General features: G+C 47.5%; 1 protein-coding gene and 2 long non-coding RNA genes across 12 annotated transcripts in view; 2 read left to right on the top strand and 1 right to left on the bottom strand.

The window, feature by feature from the left end:
- The window catches only part of LOC147055505 (uncharacterized), a 44,180-nt gene extending 35,929 nt beyond the window's left edge, over positions 1-8,251 (top strand). Inside the window, exons 4-7 of one of the 3 annotated variants that reach the window (XR_015066350.1) lie at positions 1,648-1,714; positions 4,616-4,702; positions 7,168-7,277; positions 7,957-8,251. This is a non-coding gene — a long non-coding RNA (uncharacterized LOC147055505). Of the gene's footprint in view, positions 1-1,647; positions 1,715-4,612; positions 4,703-7,167; positions 7,278-7,956 lie in introns of all 3 variants that reach the window. The other 2 variants (XR_015066351.1, XR_015066349.1) reach the window with 2 other exon arrangements.
- A 125-nt stretch (positions 8,252-8,376) lies between these two features.
- On the top strand, positions 8,377-17,876 carry LOC147055504 (uncharacterized). 3 transcript variants are annotated; one of them, XR_015066353.1, is made up of 3 exons: positions 8,377-8,781; positions 9,013-9,120; positions 16,424-17,876. It is a non-coding gene; the product is annotated as an uncharacterized LOC147055504 (long non-coding RNA). The 3 variants fall into 3 exon arrangements; XR_015066354.1 differs by lacking the exon at positions 16,424-17,876 and adding an exon at positions 10,728-15,375; XR_015066352.1 differs by lacking the exon at positions 16,424-17,876 and adding an exon at positions 9,601-15,375.
- tle3a (TLE family member 3, transcriptional corepressor a) overlaps positions 9,867-22,217 on the bottom strand; it is a 50,447-nt gene continuing 38,096 nt past the window's right edge. For 3 of the 6 annotated variants that reach the window (XM_085913638.1, XM_085913636.1, XM_085913639.1), the window contains 16 exons: positions 19,948-20,010; positions 19,513-19,617; positions 16,411-16,615; positions 16,071-16,090; positions 14,755-14,877; positions 14,632-14,682; positions 14,353-14,505; positions 13,769-13,901; positions 13,510-13,685; positions 13,345-13,418; positions 12,994-13,243; positions 12,272-12,519; positions 12,037-12,184; positions 11,818-11,968; positions 11,589-11,665; positions 9,867-11,342 (listed from right to left, as the gene is read on the bottom strand). In XM_085913638.1, coding sequence (XP_085769764.1) covers positions 11,235-11,342; positions 11,589-11,665; positions 11,818-11,968; positions 12,037-12,184; positions 12,272-12,519; positions 12,994-13,243; positions 13,345-13,418; positions 13,510-13,685; positions 13,769-13,901; positions 14,353-14,505; positions 14,632-14,682; positions 14,755-14,877; positions 16,071-16,090; positions 16,411-16,615; positions 19,513-19,617; positions 19,948-20,010 — 2,085 coding nt within the window. In that variant the 3' untranslated portion in view covers positions 9,867-11,234. The remainder of the gene's footprint in view (positions 11,343-11,588; positions 11,666-11,817; positions 11,969-12,036; positions 12,185-12,271; positions 12,520-12,993; positions 13,244-13,344; positions 13,419-13,509; positions 13,686-13,768; positions 13,902-14,352; positions 14,506-14,631; positions 14,683-14,754; positions 14,878-16,070; positions 16,091-16,410; positions 16,616-19,512; positions 19,618-19,947; positions 20,011-22,217) is intronic. The other 3 variants (XM_085913640.1, XM_085913641.1, XM_085913642.1) reach the window with 3 other exon arrangements.

Raw genomic sequence — 22,217 nt, 5'->3', positions numbered from 1 at the left:
AGAGCTAGGGTTAACGCTAGGGTTAGACCTAGGGTCTAACAATGAATTGATTAAATTTCTCCACTGCTGAGATTGCCGTGAGCCTCTCTACCCCAAATTACCAAATCAACCGACACGCACAACCTATTGTAGGGTTAGGGTTGGGGTTAGAGCTAGGGTTAGTGTTGGGGTTAGCTTTAGAGCTAGGGTTGGGGTTAGAGCTTGGGTTAGGGTTAGAGCTAGGGTTAGAGTTAGAGAAAGGGTTAGTGCTAGGGTTAGAGCTAAGGTTAGGGTTAGAGCTAGGGTTAGGGCTAGGGTTTGGGCTAGGGTTAGACCTAGGGTCAATGAATTGATTAAATTTCTTTACTGCTGAGATTGCCGTGAGCCTCTCTACCCCAAATTACCAAATCAACCGACACGCACAACCTATTGTAGCTACTCCTTTTCTACCAAGGCATCTGTCAACAAGCGCGACAATACAAGGCTTTCGGTTAAGACGTCTACTCTTCAGTGGTGAAAGAAAAAGAAAAAAAAAAAGCTTGCATTTCTTTTCCTCGCTTGGCTCCTTCTCCAGAAGCACTGAACAAACAAGACTTGTATCCCTGGCCCAGAAATGCTTCAAAGAGCACATGTCTTCTGGGACTGGCTGTGAAATGTAGAGCAGTGCTGGCTGCTTAGGTTTGCATTTCAGCCAGAGTAAGCTCTTAAGAGGACTGCGGAACCCTGTGCGGGCAGAGCTGTTAAGCGGCGAGATTGCCAAAGCTCTCGCACAGCAGCAGCCGCATCTTCACACGGCGCAATTGCGGGCCAAGATCTTCGCAGTTTCATCAATTATTATATCATCTATTCCCATCCGCGTGATCAAAAAGACACGTGAGCCCGACTTACAGAATGAGAAATAATGCGACGCTTTCAAGATCAAATTCATCTGTTGGCTCTTCCTGTGTACCGAAATGAGATGGTCGTTAGCTCCCACCCCATCCCATCAGGGCTTGTGAAAAATGCAGCAAAGCTATTTTGTTGCCGATTGAATAGATGGAAACGCCGGAGGGCACGGTGTAAATGTAACGCACTGAGACGAAAGCGGCAAGAGAGAACAGAACGTAAGAAGAAGAAAAAAACAAAAAAAAGCATCAGGCAATTGTGCGCAAGTCTGTGCAGCGCTACGGAGCGTGCCCAATAGAGGTCTCTCACTGCACTATAACGGCTCATAAAGCCCCAAATGGTATTTCCACTTCATTCAGTCTCAAGGCCGGCTTCCAAGCAGCTCTTCAACGTTGGAATTGAACCCATTAGCAATCGATTAAAGGACCAGCGGGCAGTCACTACTCAGCCGGAGGGGAGGGGGGGGGGGGGGGAGTTGCCGTGAAGGCCAACAGAGGCTCCTGGGGACTGAGGTTCAAATCTTTGTTTATGTTGAAATCGTGGCAAGCACGCTAACCTCTGGATGGCTCCCCTGTGGAGATGAGTAGCGCTTTAAAGGATTTCAGGCAGTTATAAATATGAAAAATTTTCATCATCCAATTTTTTTTAAAAAATACTTCCATTGTATATATTAGGGCTGTAAAAATACAATCGAACATAGTCCAACTTGATTTCTAGCGCACATTCTGCACCAGCTGCAACTGTAATAAAGTACAACTGATCAATTCCATTTCTCATTCTCAGAGAAGAAGACACCAAAGGCATATCTGTTGACTCATCTCTGAGATCACCACTCAAATTACACCCCAAGGTAAGATTGCTTCATATATATATAGACATCTTGCATGAAGTCATTTTAGTTGCTACTATATATTTATTTCATTTTTAGCAATTGAAATGAAAATCCGCTCCACCTTCAGATGCAGAGCCCGACCTCTTTTGATGGACGTTTCACGTCATTGTTGTGCAATCCGCGACGCATGGCCGTCCCAAAGGGACATCTGCTTTGCTTCACGGCCTAACCAATTTGATGAAAATATTCATAAATCCAATCGAATCTTGGAGCCGTGGATATTTACCCAGACCATGAGATATGAATGATGAACAATTTGACCTTTGCGAGCAGATTTGAATTTCAATCAACTTTGTGCAAACCAATGCACGATGCTATATGAAAATGTAGAGTGGTTCCATGTAATTAGCTCAGGCTTACAACAATGTGCTCTGGTCATTAGCGCGGGTCCGTTGGGCAAATAATGAGCCCGCATGTAGGGGAGGAGGCGGGGCGGCAGGGGGGGGGGGGAAATTCATTCAAGTGTATAAAAACAGAATTCATCCTTCCCTCCAACGCTGTCAGCTTTTATTCATGGAGCCGACCTTTGTCTGCACCGGCCTCATAACTGACATTTTCAATTACACTGCAAACAACTTATCAATATGCATGGATTTGCCAGCCAATATCTGAGCAAACAGAGTCGTTTGGCGAGCCGAGTCTGTCGGGGAGGGGGAGAAAAAAAAATAGGGCAGACGTGTCAAGGTCAGGATTTTGTTAATGAGGGACGGGCCGCGGAATAATTGAATGGGCTGAGCAATATCGACTGTTGAAGCAGAAGCGTTTAAAGCGTTGGCGATCGTTAAGGAAAATCCTCCCGGCGCTTTATGTTGTGTGGCAGTAATTTATGCACGGGCATCCAAGCGGGTGCCCTATGCTTGATGGCGCCGAAGGCACAAAGCAATGAGTGGATTAGCCAAGCGCGCTTTAGAAACGCCAGCCAAGCGTGGAAGTCATCGCTGCGGATGAAGTGAGGGTGCAATTCTTCAGCTGTGCATTTGAAATGCACGGCTGATAAATGGCAAGGGGAGAGGTGCTGAATATGCACTTTGTGCACCTTGCCCAATCGGGCAAAAACGTGCGCAGAATGTCAATGCTGAGAGCGCTCGCGCGTCAAAATGGGACGTGACGGGATGTGGCTTCTGTAAACATGTTTCAGAAAGAAAACCGTGACTCAAAGGACGACATCGCGTCAATATTCCAGTTTGGTTGTTTGTTTACACCGTGCGATTGACTGGCGACCGGTCCTGGGTGTATCCTGTATATCCCCAAAATGTCAAGAAGTAGCTGATACTGTATCAAAAGATAAATTATGATTCCCTAAGATGCACTTGTTACATAACAGAAACCTAGATTGAAGATAAATTTGTCATCAGCCCGTAGTGTGCTAATGCTAAAGCTAATGCTGCTAATGCTGTGAGGTGAAGAAACATGTCTAGTACTATTAAAAACCAGGACACTGCAGACCCTCCAAGCTCATTTAGATCAACAGTATGGGAGCTCCCCAGCATGCTATTTTTTAATCATCTAGAACCCTAAAATACAAATGCAAAGCGGCAACATTCCCATTTATGCTATCCCATCCTAACGCCAACATTCCCTTACCCTGACCAGAATGTTCCAAAAGCAAATTTCCCAGTGCCTCAAAATGCTTAATCTGCACCATGAACTGCTCAGCAGTTGTCGCGGCAACAAGCAGTTCTCGTGCCTTGAACTATCTCACCACCCTACAGGTTGAGAACTGCCGGGGTGTGCGCCTAATCCCTCCCTCCATGTAATTACGGCTCCTTGCAATGACCACAGCATCTCGGTGCAAATCAGATTAGCCGCTATAAATCGCTCTCGTTTCTCGCAAGCCCATCAAAGAATTCCTTATCTCCGTCCAGAGAGCTAAACAACACAGAGACAGCACGCCCGCCACCTCCCGCCCCCCCTAAAGACACGGCCTGTTTATTTGCTCGGCGCAGGAAAGCAAGCATCATACACAAACCGGCCCGGGTGGGTGGCCAGAATGCGGGCGGGGCCGGGGCGGGGCCAAGCACATGCAGATAAGCACTTCCGTCACGTCTCCAGCTTCCTCACTGCGTCATTCCGAGCGTGCACAACACTGTGATGTAAATAAAAGGTCGGCGGACGTGATGGAGATGTATTACTCCTCCCCCTTCCCGTCCAATTTATTCCTCTGGTCCTACATTTACAACTTTGAGAGAAGAGGAAGCGGGGGGGGGAGTTGAGAGGAAATGCGGCTCTTCAGTGGGAATAGAGACAGGCTAAAGTAAAGAGGGGGAACAAATGAGGTCTGTGATCCTGGCTGTTCCCCCCTTCCTGGCCTCTTGCCCCCTCTCTCCCCCCCTCGCAAGCAAGCCCCAATCAGGCTGAAGCAGAGCTCTCAGCGTGACAGCCAGGCTTTTGTTGCTGGCTGAATGGAGGTTAAATATCCCTCCAAATCAGAGCTCTTTGGCTTTCTGGGCCCATCGTCTGACAGCAAGTACCTTTCACATGCTAATGCACGTGTTTTTTTTGTTTTTTTTTCCTTTTGTAACCATGGCTGGACAGTGGTATCATGCTAGAGGATAAAGCGAGCAAATGCACCCACCCCCCCCCCTTCAACTTTCTTTACTCACTTTTTTCTCTCATCGCCCTTCTTATCACCATCACTTAGAGCCCCCCCCTCACTCCCCTCTGCACGGTTTTAAAAGAGCACAGATGGTCTCTCCTGACCCGCTATTCATAATTTTGTCAAACGCTTTGTCACAATAATCGTCCCCAACAACAAGTTGGAAGATTTTATTTGTTTCCATTGATGAAGGCCTGTTAATTTAGCAAGCGTCTCATTAGGCTTAAAACCACCAATTAATTCCTTTTGTTCTCATTAAGCAGCTAATTCCAAACATGAAGCACCACGACCAATGAGTGCTGCTCGGAACCCAAAGCCAGACAGCACAGAGCTACTGGAGCGTGAAGCAGGTAGGCAGAGAGAGAAAATTGCAGGGGGGGGGGGGGTGAGCCAGTGAAAGTGCTTGAGCAAAGGAGAGCCCTGACAAAGGGTTCTGTTAATTTGGACAGAACCTTAACACTTGACAGCAACTCATTAACTGCTGGAGATGTCCCCCGTCCATCTCAAGGTTATCAGCATGGTTGGAGCCAGTTTTCAGAATAGATTGGCAAATGGTCACACGTTTCGTTTTCATCAAACCAGAATCAAATCTGGGTCAACTCAATGTGTTAGTCTAAATGCAGTGTTTTGATTAATATTAAATTTTGTGGAATAAAAATGAAGCCGATTGTTGTCTGCTCATGGTCATGTGACCTTGGGCACTTAAAGCTATTTGTTGAATGAAGCAAAATGATAAATACATCAAGACCAAACAAATTCATTTGTAAATTACTGTAGCAGATGGTAGCTGGGACGGACTCCAGTTAGCCGTCACGCTAATGAGCGATATAAAAAAAAAAATGGATCTTGTGTTTTGCGTCTGCACAGTTGACATTGTCCCGCAGCTCTCAGGCTCTTCTTCGATCAAATGCAAAGCTGTAACGACAGGAACCATCGATCTGCCATTGTTGTTAGTATTTGGGATTCTGGGCAATCAGGTCGATGCGGAGATATTTTGCAAGGTTGTTTTGAAATGAAACATGGGCCGAGAAAAATTGAGCTGGTATCGCGCAGTGGAAAAGTGAGGAAAAGTGCTTTCTGTTCTGGTTTCTGTATTAACGCTGAAAATGGAGGCCAGGTTTTTTAGTGTGGACCCAGTAAATGAGTCACAAAGCAAATATTTGTCGAGTGGAACACAGTGTTGTTGTAGTGTACATTTTCGACAGGGCAAAATGGACTCACTCCGCTTGACTATGAGCTCGTAGAACCACCCAGCCAAACATCACAAAGAATAATCATATTTCAAACAAATTCAATACTTTCTCATCATTAATAATGGCATATCACATGTAAAACCTTGTGTCTAGTGGACTAAAATAGTGTCTGAACTTCCAAATCGGAAATGTGAATCAGGATGGAGGCCAAAGAAACCTATTAGGATCGCTATTGCTTGCAGGTGTTTCTCTCACGTCTGGCCCAAGTAGGGATGAGTGTCGCAATCGTGCCATAACACTTTCAATTAAAAAAAGAATAAACAACTCAGACGAAAAGCAAGTAAAGTGGCGAGCGAGGCAGTAATTTTTCTATTGTAAGCGTTCTCACAAAGTCTATCTGGTGCCTCCACTCCATTATCAGAGTGCAAGTTGTCATTACGGCCAAGGCTCATAATATCCAGAGATTGCTACTTTGCTAGCCGGACAGCAGCGTACAATTTGCCGCAGCCTTGAAGGATCCTTCAGCCTCTCCCGACAATTTACCGAGGGAATTGCCGAGCGTTGTCTTTTGTCTGCTGGAGACACGGGGCAATTATCCGGCCCCCGGTAATGTTTTCCCGACTTTAATCTCCTGGCTGAGCGCGTAAAGCGGAATGGGTAGTCGGGTTTCAGAGCGCCTCTGGGTTCTATTAACACACAACGGCTGTTTCTGCTCGGCCGAGAGACGAGGACAATCTGACAGACGGCTCTCCGCTGGGCTTTTAAGGAGAAAACATGATTATGTCATAATATATTTTTGAAAAGAGATCCAGTCCAAAGATTGCTCGTCTGTCTTTTCAATCAAATCTGCTTTTGTAAGGCTCGCTGGGAATAGGGCCAGCGACGGATGCTTCGGTGGACAGCAATAAATAGATAGAACGTTTGACTAGTGAGAAAACAGACTAGGGGACAAAAGAAAGGAGGCCAAGATACAGTTTCTGTAACAATTGAATCGAATGTTCTCATTGCCCCGGAGAAAAGAAAAAAAAAAAGCCTCCCTGCTAGCTGCTATCTATTATTGACTGAAACAGGAATTTTGTTTTGCTTGCCAGCACAAAACATTCAAATTCAATGAAAACAGAACGCAACTCAACAAAAACACATTTGGAACCATACAACCAAAACAAAAACAGATTACACGCATTCATTTCTACAAAATGGTTTAACATTTTGATTTGCGGTCCTGACTGTTTTCGGGACAGAGAGTAACAAAACTCACTCCTGACAATTTAGGATTGCTGCTAATTACGGAATCGTGTTTAAAGTGGACGTCAAGTCAAAAATGTTCTTCACAATAATGTGTTTAATGTTGCCCAACTCGTTTCAACTCTGTATTCTGTATAATGTTGCCTTAAGCAGCAAAATTATCCATCTCAGGCGGCGGCCATTTTGCCACTTACTATCAACTAAAAATGACATCACAGTTGCTTAGGGGTCAAGTAACAACTATGACCCAACTGACAAATGACTAGTTTCCAATGACTTGTGTTTTATTATTGTATTTAAGATGTCAATTGAACAAATCCATATTTGGAGGAGTATACCTGTAATATGTGTATTTGGTTGCTCTCTTTGTATTGCAGTAGTCCAGTGTGTTTGGTATGGTGACCTGGATGTGGACCAGAACCGGGCTCTCAAAGCACTTCAGAATGATTGGAGTGGGCTACTGCTCTGTCGTCATTCAGGCAGGCAGGTAGGTAGGTGGGTGGGCTCTTCCAAATGTGTTATTCTTTGCTTCTGTGTGCTGGTGTGCCAGCGTAAATACAACCTTGACGTGTTAGGCAATCAAAAACATTGACTTTGTAATACAGAAAAAGACATTTTTAATATAATATGACTGAATATAAATAGGTTATTAATTTCATCCAAATCAAAGAGGCAAATGTAAACATGGACAAAAAATGAAGCCAAAAGGGAAAAACAAGCTCCTGACACTGAGGCTACAACACATTTTCCGGAGTAATTAGTCTTGTTGTGTTATTACCGTGCCTTGTTCAAAGAATGTGTCTGGAAATAAAGTCATTATGTTGGCATATTTTGCATAATATTGACGCTTGCCCAGTGCAGCATCCAATTCTTACCTTGGGTAATGAAAAATAAACATTTTGGAAGAGGTTACGTCTGTGTTTGTTACGGATGCGGGCTAGCATCACCTCTGATGATTTTTATGACAGTGAGTTTGGGAAACACTTATTTCAAATAGTTTCCAGGTCATTGTTGTGCTAATGTTATGTGATTCCACGGAGTCAAGTGCAACATCAAAAGCACATGTAAGACCCCCCCCCCAAATATGCTAGTCTGACCGTAGCAGCAAAAGCAATCCAACCTAATCCAAATGAATCCTGTTTTTTTTTTTTTTTTTTTTTTTGCAGGCTCCTTCATCCTGGTTGGAAGCTGATGGCGGCTCGCCTTGGCTGCTTATCTTCTGCCTGTGGTCCTTCGTCGGCTGTTCGGGCCTCGTCTTATCGGGACCCGGCCTGCTCGGATTGGAGGGTTCGTGGGAAGTAAACATAGAACCTGTCCTTTGCTTATCTACACCCAGGAGGCTGTGTGTGTGTGTGTGTGTGTGTGTGTGTGTGTGTGTGTGTGTGTGTGTGTGTGTGTGTGTGTGTGTGTGTGTGTGTGTGTGTGTGTGTGTGTGTGTGTGTGTGTGTGTGTGTGTGTGTGTGTGTGTGTGTGTGTGTGTGTGTGTGTGTGTGTGTGTGTGTGTGTGTGTGTGTGTGTGTGTGTGTGTGTGTGTGTGTGTGTGTGTGTGTGTGTGTGTGTGTGTGTGTGTGTGTGTGTGTGTGTGTGTGTGTGTGTGTGTGTGTGTGTGTGTGTGTGTGTGTGTGTGTGTGTGTGTGTGTGTGTGTGTGTGTGTGTGTGTGTGTGTGTGTGTGTGTGTGTGTGTGTGTGTGTGTGTGTGTGTGTGTGTGTGTGTGTGATGGAGAAAGAAAAGCCTGTTTCCATGACAACCTCTTCCTTTAAACACCCCCCCCCTCTCTCTCTCTCTCTCTCTCTCATCTTTCTCGAAGAGAACCCTGGTGGTCTTTGTGTAATGCGATTCCACTAGAATGCACCGTGGATTAGAGCTCCACAGCCTTCGGGCCCAAGGCAGGCCAGTGAAGACATGATTACCCAGATCAAATGCTGTAATCACTTGGCACTGGAGGCTTTCACATCCATTCCAGATAAAACCTCAAACTGGCAATGCTCAGGTGATTAAGGGATTATTATTCTGCATTTCACCACAGTGACGGTCACTCTCATTCCCCTGATGTCGGAAGAAAGGTTGTGACCAAAGCCCAGCGGCGGTCATAACCCTTACCCGACTCAACCCACCCGCCCCCCCCTTTAAATGTTCCTGAGGGTCTTGTCTTGGCTCTAACAATACACAGTCACAAGTGGAGCGTTTTTTTATGTTTGCTGTACAACACTCTGTTTCTCAGCATGGGCTCCTCCATGAGATCCTGCTGAAAGCTCTCGAGGTGGATCGGCCGGCGGAAGGCGACGGACTCAATGACCCTCCCCGAGTACGTGCCAATAGGCACTCAGAGGTATGGGGAGATATTCCACTTGTTTGATTAAGTGAGGAAGAAAACTGTACTTGAGCAAGAAGCTTAGGCTACAAATGTTGGAGGAAGAACACACTTGAGCCATGTGGGAAAAGAAGGACTATAGTCGCTAACAAATGGGCCTGTGAGAGCGGGCCACGGCGCTTGGCTCCATGCTGAAAGCATCCGGCCTCGCTATTGTCAGCTAACAACAACATCTGTGAAGAGGTAGCCGTAAGAAGGGCTCACGAAGAAAAAAAAAAAAAGTCCTAGAAGAGCCCGGCTGCCGAGGCCATTCAACTCATCGGCGCTCAAAAGTACTTGTCTACTGAAAGCCCGCTTGAGAGAAATGTAAGAGCGTTATTGCGTCATATTTCTCGAGTGTCACTGTAAAGTATTCCCCCCAAAAAATAACAATGACAGATTTTAATGCCACGACCATATGCTGATTTAAAAGTTTGAATCGTTTCTGTCTTCCAACAGCACCTGGAATGCTTTCCTCTTATGTTTGCGCTTCTCGAGAGACACTTGTCAACTCTTGCCGGCATGGATTTACTGCCATTTCCTGACATTTGCTGTCATGGAAGAGACGGCAGGCAAATAGATAGAGAGCCAAGCCAGATGCAAAGAATGGCAACAATCACATTTGAAAATAGACCGCATAGTATAGCCCCTCTATAACAATTGAGCGAAACAAATGACGGCCTACATATATGGAGAAATATTGTTTGGGTTGAAAAAAAAAAAAATTGTATTTATGTAGTTAGGTAGGGTGGGTAGGTAAGGTAGTTTGTTAGGTAGGTAGTTTGTTATGTGGTTATGTAGTTTGTATGTAGTTATGTAGTTTGTTATGTGGTTATGTGGTTTGTTATGTGGTTGTGTAGTTGGTTATGTGGTTTATGTAGTTTGTTATGTGGTTGTGTAGTTATGTGGTTTGTTATGTGGTTGTGCAGTTTGTTATGTGGTTGTGTAGTTTGTTATGTAGTTGGTTATGTGGTTTATGTAGTTTGTTATGTGGTTACACCAGCAATGTCATGAGTTTTTTTTACTTTTATACAAAAACAGTTTATTGACTCATCAACAACTGCCAACTGTACAGTCCTCAAGAATGATGACATGAATGCGAGTCAGATTTGTTTACCGAGTGACAATTCTCCTCTACGAGCAGGTTGTAGTTTAGGCAATAGCAAGGAAAGCAAAGAGCATACGCAAGATGTGCTGATGATGTTTACTTGCCAACTTGCATTTCAGTCACAAACACCAGCGAGAAACTGATGAGGCAGTGAAGCGGCACATCAACAGGCTGAAAATCAGTAGCTCCTAATCCATTTGAATGTTCTTGAAAGCGGCCACAGCGAGATCTTCGGCAACTTGCTTTTTTCCTTCCAGAAAGTTCAAATCATCCACTGCTAAAATCCATGGCTCAACTGTGTTAAAGCGAATTCCAGTGGGGATGGGGGGGTATTTCAGGGAAAGGGGGCAAAAAAAATCCAAATTAGATTTTTGTAAAGGTCATCCAGCATAACCATTGTGAGGGGGAAAAGTAGCAAAGGGGAGGAAAGGAAGTAGAAGATCCTCTTACAAAGTCCTAATCTAATTTTCATTCCCAGAGGGGACAGAAAATCACAGAACAAGAAAGAACCATCACAAGCGTAATTGGACACCAAAATATAAATCTATAAAAAGGCCTTCTGTTTTTTGTTGGGTTTTTTTTTAAACTCCATTATGTACACTTTTCACAGGACCTCCGACAAAAAAAACTCCAGAGCGAAGCGCCGCTTCTAGTTGTGTCATGGAACGTTATTTCCACATTCAATTAAAAAGAAGAAATATGTCCAAGAAACAAAGCAACAAAAAAAAAAAAAAAAAAACCTGCAAAACATTTTCTTCTTAGTGCCTTTGGGGACTGCTCTCGCTGTACAAGTGTTAGTTGGATGAGTGAGGAAGTGCAGAGCCGAAGGTCACAACATCCGGGGGCCAAAAAAACAAAATCCACCTCAGTCTGGCACCGCCAAAGCTCCATGAGGGGGCCGCAGGCAACATCCATGCTGTCTGTGAGAAGTCCACGGAGGAGAAGCGTAGCCGTCCTCAGCACGAGCGTGCTGGCCGACAAATTCTCAGTAGATCACCTCGTACACCGTGGCCTTCTTGTCACCAGAGCCCGTCACAATGTACTTATCATCCGTGGAGATGTCGCAGCTCAGGACGGACGAGGATTCCTTGGACTGGCGAGGAACAAAGAGAAGCGTTTCAGGCTTAAGTGAGGAACATCAGTGGAGTAAATTAGATTGCAGCCATTGTCCGTCCGGTGGCGGCCTGGATTGCCTTGCAAGCCATTTATTTGTCAAGTCAATAACTCGGGTTTCACTGATGGGAGAGCAGATGGCCCTCGCGATGACCTTCCTCTACTGAGAAGAATGCGTGTGCATGCTTTTGGACCATGTCCAGAAAGAAAATATTGATCTTCATACCTGGAATATGCTGGCGCCATAGGGAGTCCTCCAAGCGTTCAGCAGGTTGTCCTTCCCGGTGCTAACAAACCATTTCCCTGGGAGACAAAAAGAAAAAGGGAGCATTAGTCAAACTAACATAGAGAGGACCTTGAAAAAAAAATAATCATGAAAAAAATCAATTTGATTGTTTTTTTAAAATATGCTACAATCCGTTACTTTATCTCTCGCATTCTGAGTGTGTTCGTACCACAGTAGGCAAATTTGAGGGAGAGCACGCAGCTCTCGTGCAGGTGCAGCTGATACTTGTCTGGTTTGGAGTGGTGCAGCACTTCCACGTTGCTGCTTTCCATGCCCACGGCCAGCCACTCGCCCGTCGGGCAGTAGCCCAGCGAGAAGATCTGCAAACAGAATCGTCAGTGACCGAAAAACGCCGCTGTTTGCGTTCGCCACTCGTTCGCCGTCGTACCTGCGAGGTGAAGTCGTGCTGCTGCAGCTGGCGACCCTCCCTCAGATCCCACGAGCGAACCGTGTTGTCCAGGCCGCCCGTCCACAGTTTGGTGCCGTCGTGGGAGATGTCGATGCAGCTCGCGCCGTCTGTGTGACCTTGGAACTGCCTGCCACCAAAAATCAAAGCAGGACCGACATGACGCACGTCTCGTGTAAATAGAAAGAAACAATAGCGCCTCCTCCTTTCCTCCCACCTGACGAGCGTCTGATTGTGGAGATCCCACACGGCGATATTGCCGTCGCTGCAGCAGGAGAAGCAAACTTTGGCGTCGGGGCTGATGGCCAAGGCGTAGCACGCCGGCGCGGAGGAGGTGAGCTCGGCTTTGATGCGTGGCGTTTGAGAGGCCAGATCCCAGATGGTCAGCGTGCTGGCCTCGCCGCCCACGATCAATGTGCGGCCATCGGGCAGCAGCTTACACGAGCGGATGTAGTTATCCCTGTTCTGTCGCACGAGGGGACACAAAAGCAAATCAATAAATGCTCGGGGGCCAGGCAGGCAGGCCGGCCGGCCGGCTTTGGGAGATTTAAGAAGATGGCAAAGCGAATCAAACTCCAGTTGTCATAACAAATCAATAAAGGCGCGTCGGCTGGCTTTTCAGCAGATGTTTACGGTCACGTCTCCTTTGTTGCGTTTATATTCTTCACAAAATGACATGTCAAAGTAATCAGCTCCTTCCTTCAGAAATGTTGCGGTCTAGAGGGCATGTTATTATTGAATGAGAGCTTGCTTGTTTTTGTTATAGTCAAGCTGTCAGCGCGATGCGTGTGCCTGGCGTGGCCCTGGTGCCAAACAAGCCATCGTCCTACCGCTAATAGAAGGAACCATTTGTTGAAACGGCTCGTACCTGCCAAAATAACAAACTAGCTTGCGAAAATACTCCCGATGATTGAGCGCTGAGTCAGCGGAGCGCCTCACCAGACAGTCCAGTTGCGACACGGGACTCTTGCTGCCCGGTTGGCTGATGTCCCAGATCTTCACGCAGCCTTTGCCGCCCGTGTAGACGTGGCGTGTGGGGTTGCTAATGGTTACGGCGCACACCACCTCGCCGTGACTCAGCGTGTTGATCTGACGGGCGTGGCGCGGGATTCCGGGCCCTATCAGAGCGTCGGGCGGGAAAGGCACGGGCTGCATCTGGCCGTCGGCGCTCACGTGGAAGGAATAAGCGCTGGGGGGGAGGAAGGCGGAACACGTTTAGATTTACTGTTAACGTTTCACATTACGAGCTGGGGGTTACCGCAGCTGCAGTAAATAAGGTGCGATACTTACGGCTTGCCTCCCGAGATGGACGTAAGGCTCGATTGAAGACCCGGGGCTCGCATGTGGGTGTGAGGATCAAAGCCCTGAAAGAGAACAATATAGGCAAGGCTTAAACAAATGGCATCTGAGAAAAGATTGAAATGGTTAATTATTATCTATAAGAGGCCGGGTTACCATGGGGGAACGTCCGTAAGCCGCGGCGGCCGCGGCGCTCATCTGAGGTGAAATGTGCAGACCGGCATAGACGCCGGGACTCGTCAGACCTCCGTTCATTTCGTGATGACCCATCATGGCGAAGGGTGTCGGGTAGGAGCCGGCGATGGACAGCGGCGTACGCAAGGCCGGGGCCGCTGGAGACAAAAGCAACAGATTGCATCACAGGATGGGGAAGCCCGGCGGCGGATGGCCATATCGAAAAGAGAATGTTACCCACCGAGAGCCTCCATGCCTGGTGGTTTGCCCAGGATGGGTCTGAGCCCAGGAGTGGAGCTGGTGCCAGGGGTGGGGGCTTCATTGCGCGGAGTGGGGGTGTTGGACTTGAGGCCAGGCGTGGAGGATTTGTCATTCTGTCGAGGGAACGAGAAGCGCTCACAATCTGGGAAGGGTTCAGACGGACGATTTGAGAGCAAACTGTACTTAATCCCGTCTAATTCTGACAACGCGCAGAGTCCAGCGCAGCCATAAACTGCTATTTATTCAAAAACCTATTACAAGCACAATGGGGATAGGCACTTTTGATCCTTTTACTGCTTTGGCTTTAATCTTTTAGTAAGGCACAGGGAGAAAAAAAAAAAAAAAAAAAAAGCCCGGAATAGTTAAATACATTGAGCTATTAACGGCAAGGACCCGACTGATCCTGATTCAGGACAATATTATCCCTGACGTTTAGTCGTGCACTTAAAGCATAGACAGACATTCGCTAATCCACTGCCAAAAACCTCAGAGATTTATTCGGACATATCCCTTTACTGGCTTTTTTTAAAACCCCTTTTTGGCCTAGTTTGAACTAACTCTTACATGACTGAGCTCCTTGGCCTTGGACGATGGCGTGCTTCCAGAGGACGCAACTGATGCAGGGCTGTTGGGTGTGTCCTTCTTGGTGGGGCGGGGCTTATCGATACCATTCTCGGGCGGCGAGTGCGCCGGGCTGGCCCGAGGCGTGGCGGGGTCCTGGAGAAAGTTGAAAGATTGAAATGTGTGGCCCATGATTCAAAAAAGGTCATTTTAAGTTGTGATAACAGTTTTCACCACTAGACGGCAGACCTGGTTGTCTGGTCAAACAAGTTATATGCTCACCTCATTCGAAACATCTACCACCAGGTCGTCACTTTTTTCTCCATCGCTGTCCTGTGATGAGAAAGAGTTTATGAATAAACACAAATACTTGGGGAAATAATCTGTTGCTTTAAGGGGACGTACATATCTGCTCATGCTATCCTTCTCCTCCACTTTGCGCTTCTTGGAGTCCAAACTGTAGTCGGAGGAGCTGCGGTGCTTTTCGCTGGCCGTGCGTAAGCTTTCGGATGGCGATATTGAGTTATTCTGAAAAGGCAAACAAAGGCTTGATTAGCTTTTCATCCAGCAGTGAATCATTCATCCGTTACAAGTTGCTCACAGGGAACGCCCTGTGCCAAGGCAAACACTAAACGCGTCTCATTCGCGCAATTATGGATGCTGCAGACTCTTAAAATGCAGCTGTGAGCCAGCACCACCGTGACATCAGCCAAGCCCAATCACACACACACACACACACACACACACACACACACACACAAGCCTGTCTTTGGCCGCACAACAGAACGGGCCTTTATCCGAGCTGAAAGGAGGACGGCTTGTTTTCTAAGCCGGGGCTCCCTCCTTCTCATAGCTGGACAACAAACGACCTCATGGGGACATGAGCAGAGTGTTGTGTCTGAACAGAGGGCCTTTTCTCTGGAGTCACTCGGGCTAAGCGTGAGAGAGACCGGGGGGGGGAGACAATGTGGACGTCGCGGGCATTGATCGCCGCACCGCGCTCGGGCGCCGCGTCAGCTCGGCTTTTGAGTCAGAAAGACAAGCGAGCGCGGCACCGTGGGACAAGCCGGGGCTTCTCGCTGGAGACCGCGCGCCGACGCGAACATAGACAGCGCGCTCCCAACGCCAACAGAATGGGAAGAACTGGGCCGGAGTCCAGCGGCTCCCCCTCGGTGGAACAAAAGCCACGATGCGGACAAGCCGGCGGCGGGATGAAGAAGCGAACAATGGCCGACGGACTGGCAGCCCGGGCGACAAGCCTCCGTCGGTATAATGGCTGACCTTTAAAGGGATGCTTAGCGTGACTCATTAACCAAAGTCAAGCATTGGGCTATCACATGACCTGGGATGAGAGCGCGCAAACAAACAAACAAACAAAAGGCTTGCTAATCACCCCCGGATTTTCCATTTCTTCAGACACGACTGAACTCGTTGAGCCTACAGAATGCCAAACCCGCGCACAACCATTCAGATTAAGCGCTCGGGGAAAGTTCGCCCACGAGGATATCAAAACACTTTCCTATTTGTGCCTCAACAAGTGAGACAGCGGAAGACAGCAGTTCACGTCATTCGATAATTGTGATGAAATGGCACGGTTTCCCTTTTTTTTTTTTTTTTACATATTTTGGATTTCTCCCAATCTCAGAACTTGGAGGCAGTCGTGTTCCACTTTTACACATTTGCTCAACAACAATGCCGCAGAAGAAAAAAATCATCCTTACTTTCACACTCACCGTGCTCTCTGCGTGGCAAACATGGCGGCGGCGGCGGTCACCACGACGAAGACCAAGTCAAGCAGAACAAAAAGAAAAAGAAGCCAGTTAGTGTATTGTCATCGATGTCTCCTGGCACAACGTGTGAGAATCAACCAGAGGGCATCGGGGCCTAGCTTATCTGCGAGCTAAAGCTGTTCAACGGCTTATGCGGTCACGGGCTGGGAATGTATCAGCTCATTACCTCGACAGAATGTGAACAGACAGGAAGCGCTCGCTACCTAAAGGCCCCGGCGCCGTTCGAGAGAAAACGTTTTGGCGCGCGCATCTGTCGCTAATTGGGCCTCACCTCTGTGTTCCAGATCATGGTGGTTCTTCTCATCCTTCACCGGAAGATGGGCTTGGCCACCCAGGGCTCCCAGCGCGAGCAGGCCCGACCCCGAGCCCGTCACGGGCGGGATGCCGGGAGGTTGCAGGCCGGAGGGGTGCGGGGGCAGCTGGACGGGGGGCCCGTGGGCGGCGTGCGAGAGGTGCTGCGCCTGGAGCTGCTGCTGCTGCCAATGGACACACAAGACACCGAGTGGGTCGGAGAGAAAAGGCAAGAAGAGAACACGCGCTAAACGCAAATCAGGCTGATCTGTTGACGATATTAACACATTGACACATTCTATTAGCGTCGGGATCAGAATGCGACCCCGGGCGGCGCTATTTGCGGACCGCGCCGATCGTAGCTTTGCACGCTAGAGAGGAGCGACGCTGACTCGTGTTCGCTCCCGTCTACCAGATTAATGCTCGCTTGACTGCGCAGCGAGCAAAAGAACGACAAAGAGCCACTTTGAGTCGACACGCACTTAATGGAGAGTAAACATTTCACTTCAGGTAACAGAGGCGCAGCACTTTCTGCTCCAGCGATGAGCAATCCTCTTAAGCAATGCGAGGACGTGACGGAATCCGTCAACAACTAAAACCAACTTCCTGAGCGACCTCTTTTTACCTCCCGCCATATTCATGTTCCTGGATTAACAACATGAATCATTTGCACGGGCAACTTAAAACGACCCAAGGAAGGCCGAGTGCCAAGAGCTGGCACTGCGGTCGTCTCGCGCCGAGTGTGCGTCTGGAGGGCTGCCGCGGGGGAGCGGGGGGGGTGGTCCCGCATTGGCACAGGCTCAAGCCTCCCATATTCGCCATCAATATTTGAAAGGCACGGGGAAATGGATGGGAGTTAAAAGCCCCTTAGCATGGAAGTAAGCAGTTTAAAGCAAGGTTAAATAATACTTAGCTGAGACACCAATAAAAACATCAGCAATTTATTACCCGTCTGTGAGCCAGATGAATAATTCAGCCGCTGTTACGACGTGCGCTTTTACAAGAATGGCTTCAATCCGCGGCCATTATCGCCACTTCACCGATATCGGCCACTAAAGATCGGGGAGGTGAAACGGCACACTGCCGAGGATTTGCATTCTTCTTCCGCAGTGGAGATAGAAAAGCTTGACTTGACATTGAAACCTCGACGTTCGCCCGACATGATTACAAACTACATCCAGGGAACACCAGAGAGAGAGAGAGAAAAAAAAAGGATTATAATATTGCGTCCATGAGGGAAATTAAGGGTCGCCATCCTCGCTCATTGTGTTTAATGAGCCACTGATGGCTAATATGCATGGTTGATCAGCAAGAGCCCTCATTAGAGAACCATAAACCAAGACAAAAATAAATAAAGGAGTTGCTATTCACTTTCCTCAAATTTAATCTTCCTTGATAGAGACACTTTCTTTCCTGGACTTGTTAAACCACGTCAGCTTGATTCATTCCGCCAGCTCACTTGCATTGCTCATGGTGCACACTTTTTTTTTTTTTTTTTTTACATAAATTAAAAAGACATCTGCACATCCTGCAGGAAAAGTAAATGTGAGCAAGGTGGACGTTTGGCCTATTAATGACTCAAAGTGGAAGCATTGGCCGTCATCTTGACACAAGCAGCTGCCCTAGTTGCATCCTATTAATGGCCCTCAAGCCCATCAATAAGGCATGGAGCCATCTCCTGAAGGCTGCCTGGCCCGCTCTTTCACCCCACCTTGCTTTGCAATATGCATGAGCGTTTTGGCATGCCTTGCACAGCTTCTCCTCAATGAATGAATAACTGATGGCAAGGTGGTCGTAAAACATACACTAGCTACATCTCTTGCAGCGATAGCAACCCGAGGAGGGGGGGGGGGGGTGTTACTGCTTCATAATATATAGTGGGCGTCAAAAAAGAAAAACAGAATGGTAGGACCACAGTGCCACCAAAATAGCAGATGTACTCTTTGAAAGAAATACTCCCCCCCCCCAAAAAAAATCTATTAAAAGTAGTGATACTATTAGCCCGATACCAGCCTTATCTCAAGCTTATCAGGTACTTGTGAAGGTTACTGATACCAGCCATTGACGCCTAAGTCCCCCCCCCCTTAAATAACGATTTGACCAGCTACACAGTGGCCATTTGACACATTAGCTAATTATGATTGTCAGAAAAAAAAAATAATAATAAATCCCAACACAGCGTTGAGTGAAATTTGATAAAAAGTTCTAAATGCATCGTATTTGATTTTGGAGTCCCTTTGAGTCGAACTAATATTTACAAGTTGCGGAATCAGGGTGATTCGCAACATTCACAATGGAACAAGGTTAAAGCTGTTGAAGCTGTTAAAGTAGCATAGCAGTGTTCGTTAAGTGGAATCAAAAAAAATAATAATAAATAAATAAATTAAAACGCCATAGTCTCAAGAGATCTACTCTGACAAATTCTGTGGAAAAAAGCATCCAGGAACAAAAAGTCCCCAAGAGGGGCATCAATCGACTTCCAATAGGTTGCTCCAATCAGCTCGCGGGACCAGCCTCCGCTAAGGACACAGCGAGCGGACTTGATCACTGAGCCCAATCACAGCGGCGCGAGGAGGGTACTGATCAATGAGGAACAGATGGCACCGGACGGCAGAGGCGGGATGGCCAATTGCTGCGAGCGCTGGCTGCCTCAGCTTCTGTGCTGTGCTCACCCTCAGCCTTTTAATTCCCCCAGCTATCCAGGTCAGCAGTGAGGGATGAGGCTCCTCGTTAAAACCTTAACCAATTAAAGCAATACTGGCTGAGAGGAGGATTCTCGAGAGCTCTCAGGATCTCATTTATAAACGCACAACAAGGCAGTGAAGATGCCACAGAGACCCGAGCGGGAGCAACACAACACTTCACGACTCCGCTAGGAGCTAATACAGACTTATTTATGCATTTACTGGCTATATGTTAGGGTCGCACGAGAACAAGGGGAAAAACAAGTCATGTGATATCGATGTGACTCCGTCAATAGCGTCAACAGATCAAAACATGAAAAGCATTCAGAGTGTACGCTATTGCGCGTTATGGGCGCAAAGCCAGATCGAGAAAAGAATAAAAAAAAGGGGGTACACACGGTGAGAGGCAGATTGGGAAGTCCACGTACCCCGATGATGGCATTCAGCTCAGTCATAGTGACCTGCTTTGCCCGCTCCACTGCCTGAGCAACCTGCTGTTGGTGCTGTGACGAGACATCAACAACACACGCATTAATGTTTTCATATCAAATGCTGTTTGCTAATATTCAACCACGCCAGTTAAACAGTTTGAAATTAAATGACTACAAAAAACGGAAATTCAATCCATTTTAAACTAAGGCGCCTAAACGATGAATCGACGATCAAAATCAGTAGGTGATTAGCGCTCCGTGAATCCTCCATTTGAAATGCCAATAAATGGAGCGTCGGCCATGTTGGACTTTAGAGGTTCCGCTGCGTGTTTATCGTCAAGTGGTCCAATCTCGGCATCGAGTGTCTTCATCTCGTGATGGCGCTACATTGAAAAAGCTTACCTCTTGTGACAGGAAAGGCATAATTTGCGCTAAAATGGCGTTGAGCCGCTTGGCAATCTCCGTCTGGAAGACAACAGAGAGGAGACGTGGAAATATGAAACAGACAGTGGCACGGCGTAACCCCGCCTTTAATGTTTACACCGATTAAGTCAATTACTGCGGCAATCAGAACTGCTTGACTCAACATCCTCTAAACAGCGTGATATTGACATTTGAAAGATTTAAAACATTAGGCGAGCCCAGGGGGATGGAGCACAGCTGTGCTGAGAGTGCACTCCACGCTAAACGGATATGAGGCGGCGGCGGCGGCGGCGGCGAAGTGCTGGCGGATTGAGAGGATCCTTTCTCTGGCTTCTGCTCTCCGTCCTGCACTTAACCTCCATGTTAAACCGCACAACCAACCACACCCCGACGACTGAGGCCCACAAATTTGATGGTTTACTTACATGTGACATTTGGGCCACTTTGCATGCGCCGTGTAAAAAGGCGTAATGACCTCGAGGGGAACACGTCGCAAACTTATCAGTGCTATGAGAGGCCACGCTGCCTTTTTCCTGCTCCATTTGTCAGCGCGGAGCAACTGCCAGCCCCTCCCTCCCATCTCCCCCCGAGCCCCCCACAGAGGCCTGCCTCCATTCTTCCGCCTGTCTAGCGAGCGCCATGGCAACGGCTGCGGCCCTATCTTGCCGGGATCATTATGCAAATGGAACCTCTCCTTGACCGTAACAGGCTTTAAAATCATATTACGTGCTCGGAGGCAGGTCATTAAATTGAATTTTCGGCCTGTCGATCACATGAATGTTGCAAATGAATGCCGGGTTTAAAAAAAATGGAGAGAGAGAAAAGGGGGGTGGAGGGGGTGCTCCCCCCCCCCCCCTTGTAAAAACACTGCACAGCTGGCTTGCTCTGCCTTGCTCTTTTCTTCCAAGGATGGAAGATGAGAGTGTTCAGGTTCAAGCTCTGCACTGGGAGCAGAAAAATAACAGTGCCAAAGCTACATCATCTATGGAATTTATGAGCTGCAGTTCATCCCAGGGCCACTGCGGAACACAAACACATCACGGGGGACTCGCTACGATTTTTCATTTGGAGCCGAGCGCCAGCTTATTTATGACACATGGCGGAAATGCCAGGCTGTTTTGGCAGCCTGACGTATTAGTGCTAGAGAGATTGGAGAGTAATGTGCAACACCACGAGACCCGCTGACCCGAGCTGCAACACGGATAGCCACTTAGCATGGACAGACAGATGGCATTTTTAGGACTGGATTTTATCACGTTTTACAAAGAGACTTATCATCTCTCATTAAAAATATATTATAATAGTAATATAATAATAGTCTGTGCCAACCTGCCGATTAGATTCTGACTAGATTTTCCCTATTGAAAAAAAAAAAAATGGCCGACCATTATCTCCAAGTCAGTAACAACGGTACGAGACCTCGACTCGACTTCTTTTTGGTTCAACTTTTATCGTTCTAGCCTTTTTCTGTTTGTCGTTGACAAAGGATGTCAAAATTTACAGCACAGCCCAGTCCCGTGTGGTGTTAGTCCCGTTTGTATGAATCATTGCCAAACGTGATAACACACTGTTGACATATTTGACTTTGCAATCGCCATCACGCCTCCGCGGTGACACAAACACGCCAGATAAAAGCTTGGCCATTTGAAAAAGTGCTGTGAAGTCACAAATAGCACAGATGCGCTATCAGAGCCGTCCTCGAGACGACGTGCGAGATTATTTTCTGCATAAAAAGAAAAACATTGACCCCAATAAAGGAATAAAATTAATCAACGAGCAATGAAGATAAAGGCTTTTTACGAGCTACCGTCCGTATTAATGCCCTCGAGTGCGGCTCTGGCCGGAGCTCAAGAACGGCCTTCAGAAAGGCAAGCCGGCCTGCGTAATCCGTGTTTGTCCAGATAAGCCATGTCAATAGCGGGCCAACATTTGACAGGATTTGCGAGAAGGCCTTGAGCGCACAGCCCGTAGTGTCGCCGTGACAGCTGGCCCAGAGAGGTCAGGAGGTGGCTCATCCGCCGGGCCCTCGGCAACTCACTCAACACACAAACACGTAAATGCATGCGCGAGGTGTCGACTCGACTCAAGCAGAAAAGACAGGGAGGACTTTCTCCCTGTTGCTGCTCACGGACGCTTGCTGTCACTTTGAGCAGATGACAGCGCTGCCCTTGAGAGGCCGGCGCTACACAATTACAGGTACTCGGACTTGTGTAGCACCACTTTAAGAGCACTCTAGCGCCGCTTTGTCA

This window comes from Syngnathus leptorhynchus, chromosome 6 (genome assembly GCF_054491065.1).
Source record: "Syngnathus leptorhynchus isolate UIUO chromosome 6, UIUO_Slep, whole genome shotgun sequence".
NCBI classification, from domain to species: Eukaryota; Metazoa; Chordata; class Actinopteri; order Syngnathiformes; family Syngnathidae; genus Syngnathus; species Syngnathus leptorhynchus.
The sequence above is the reverse complement of the archived record's forward strand: the minus strand, read 5'-3'. Positions and strand labels throughout refer to the sequence as shown.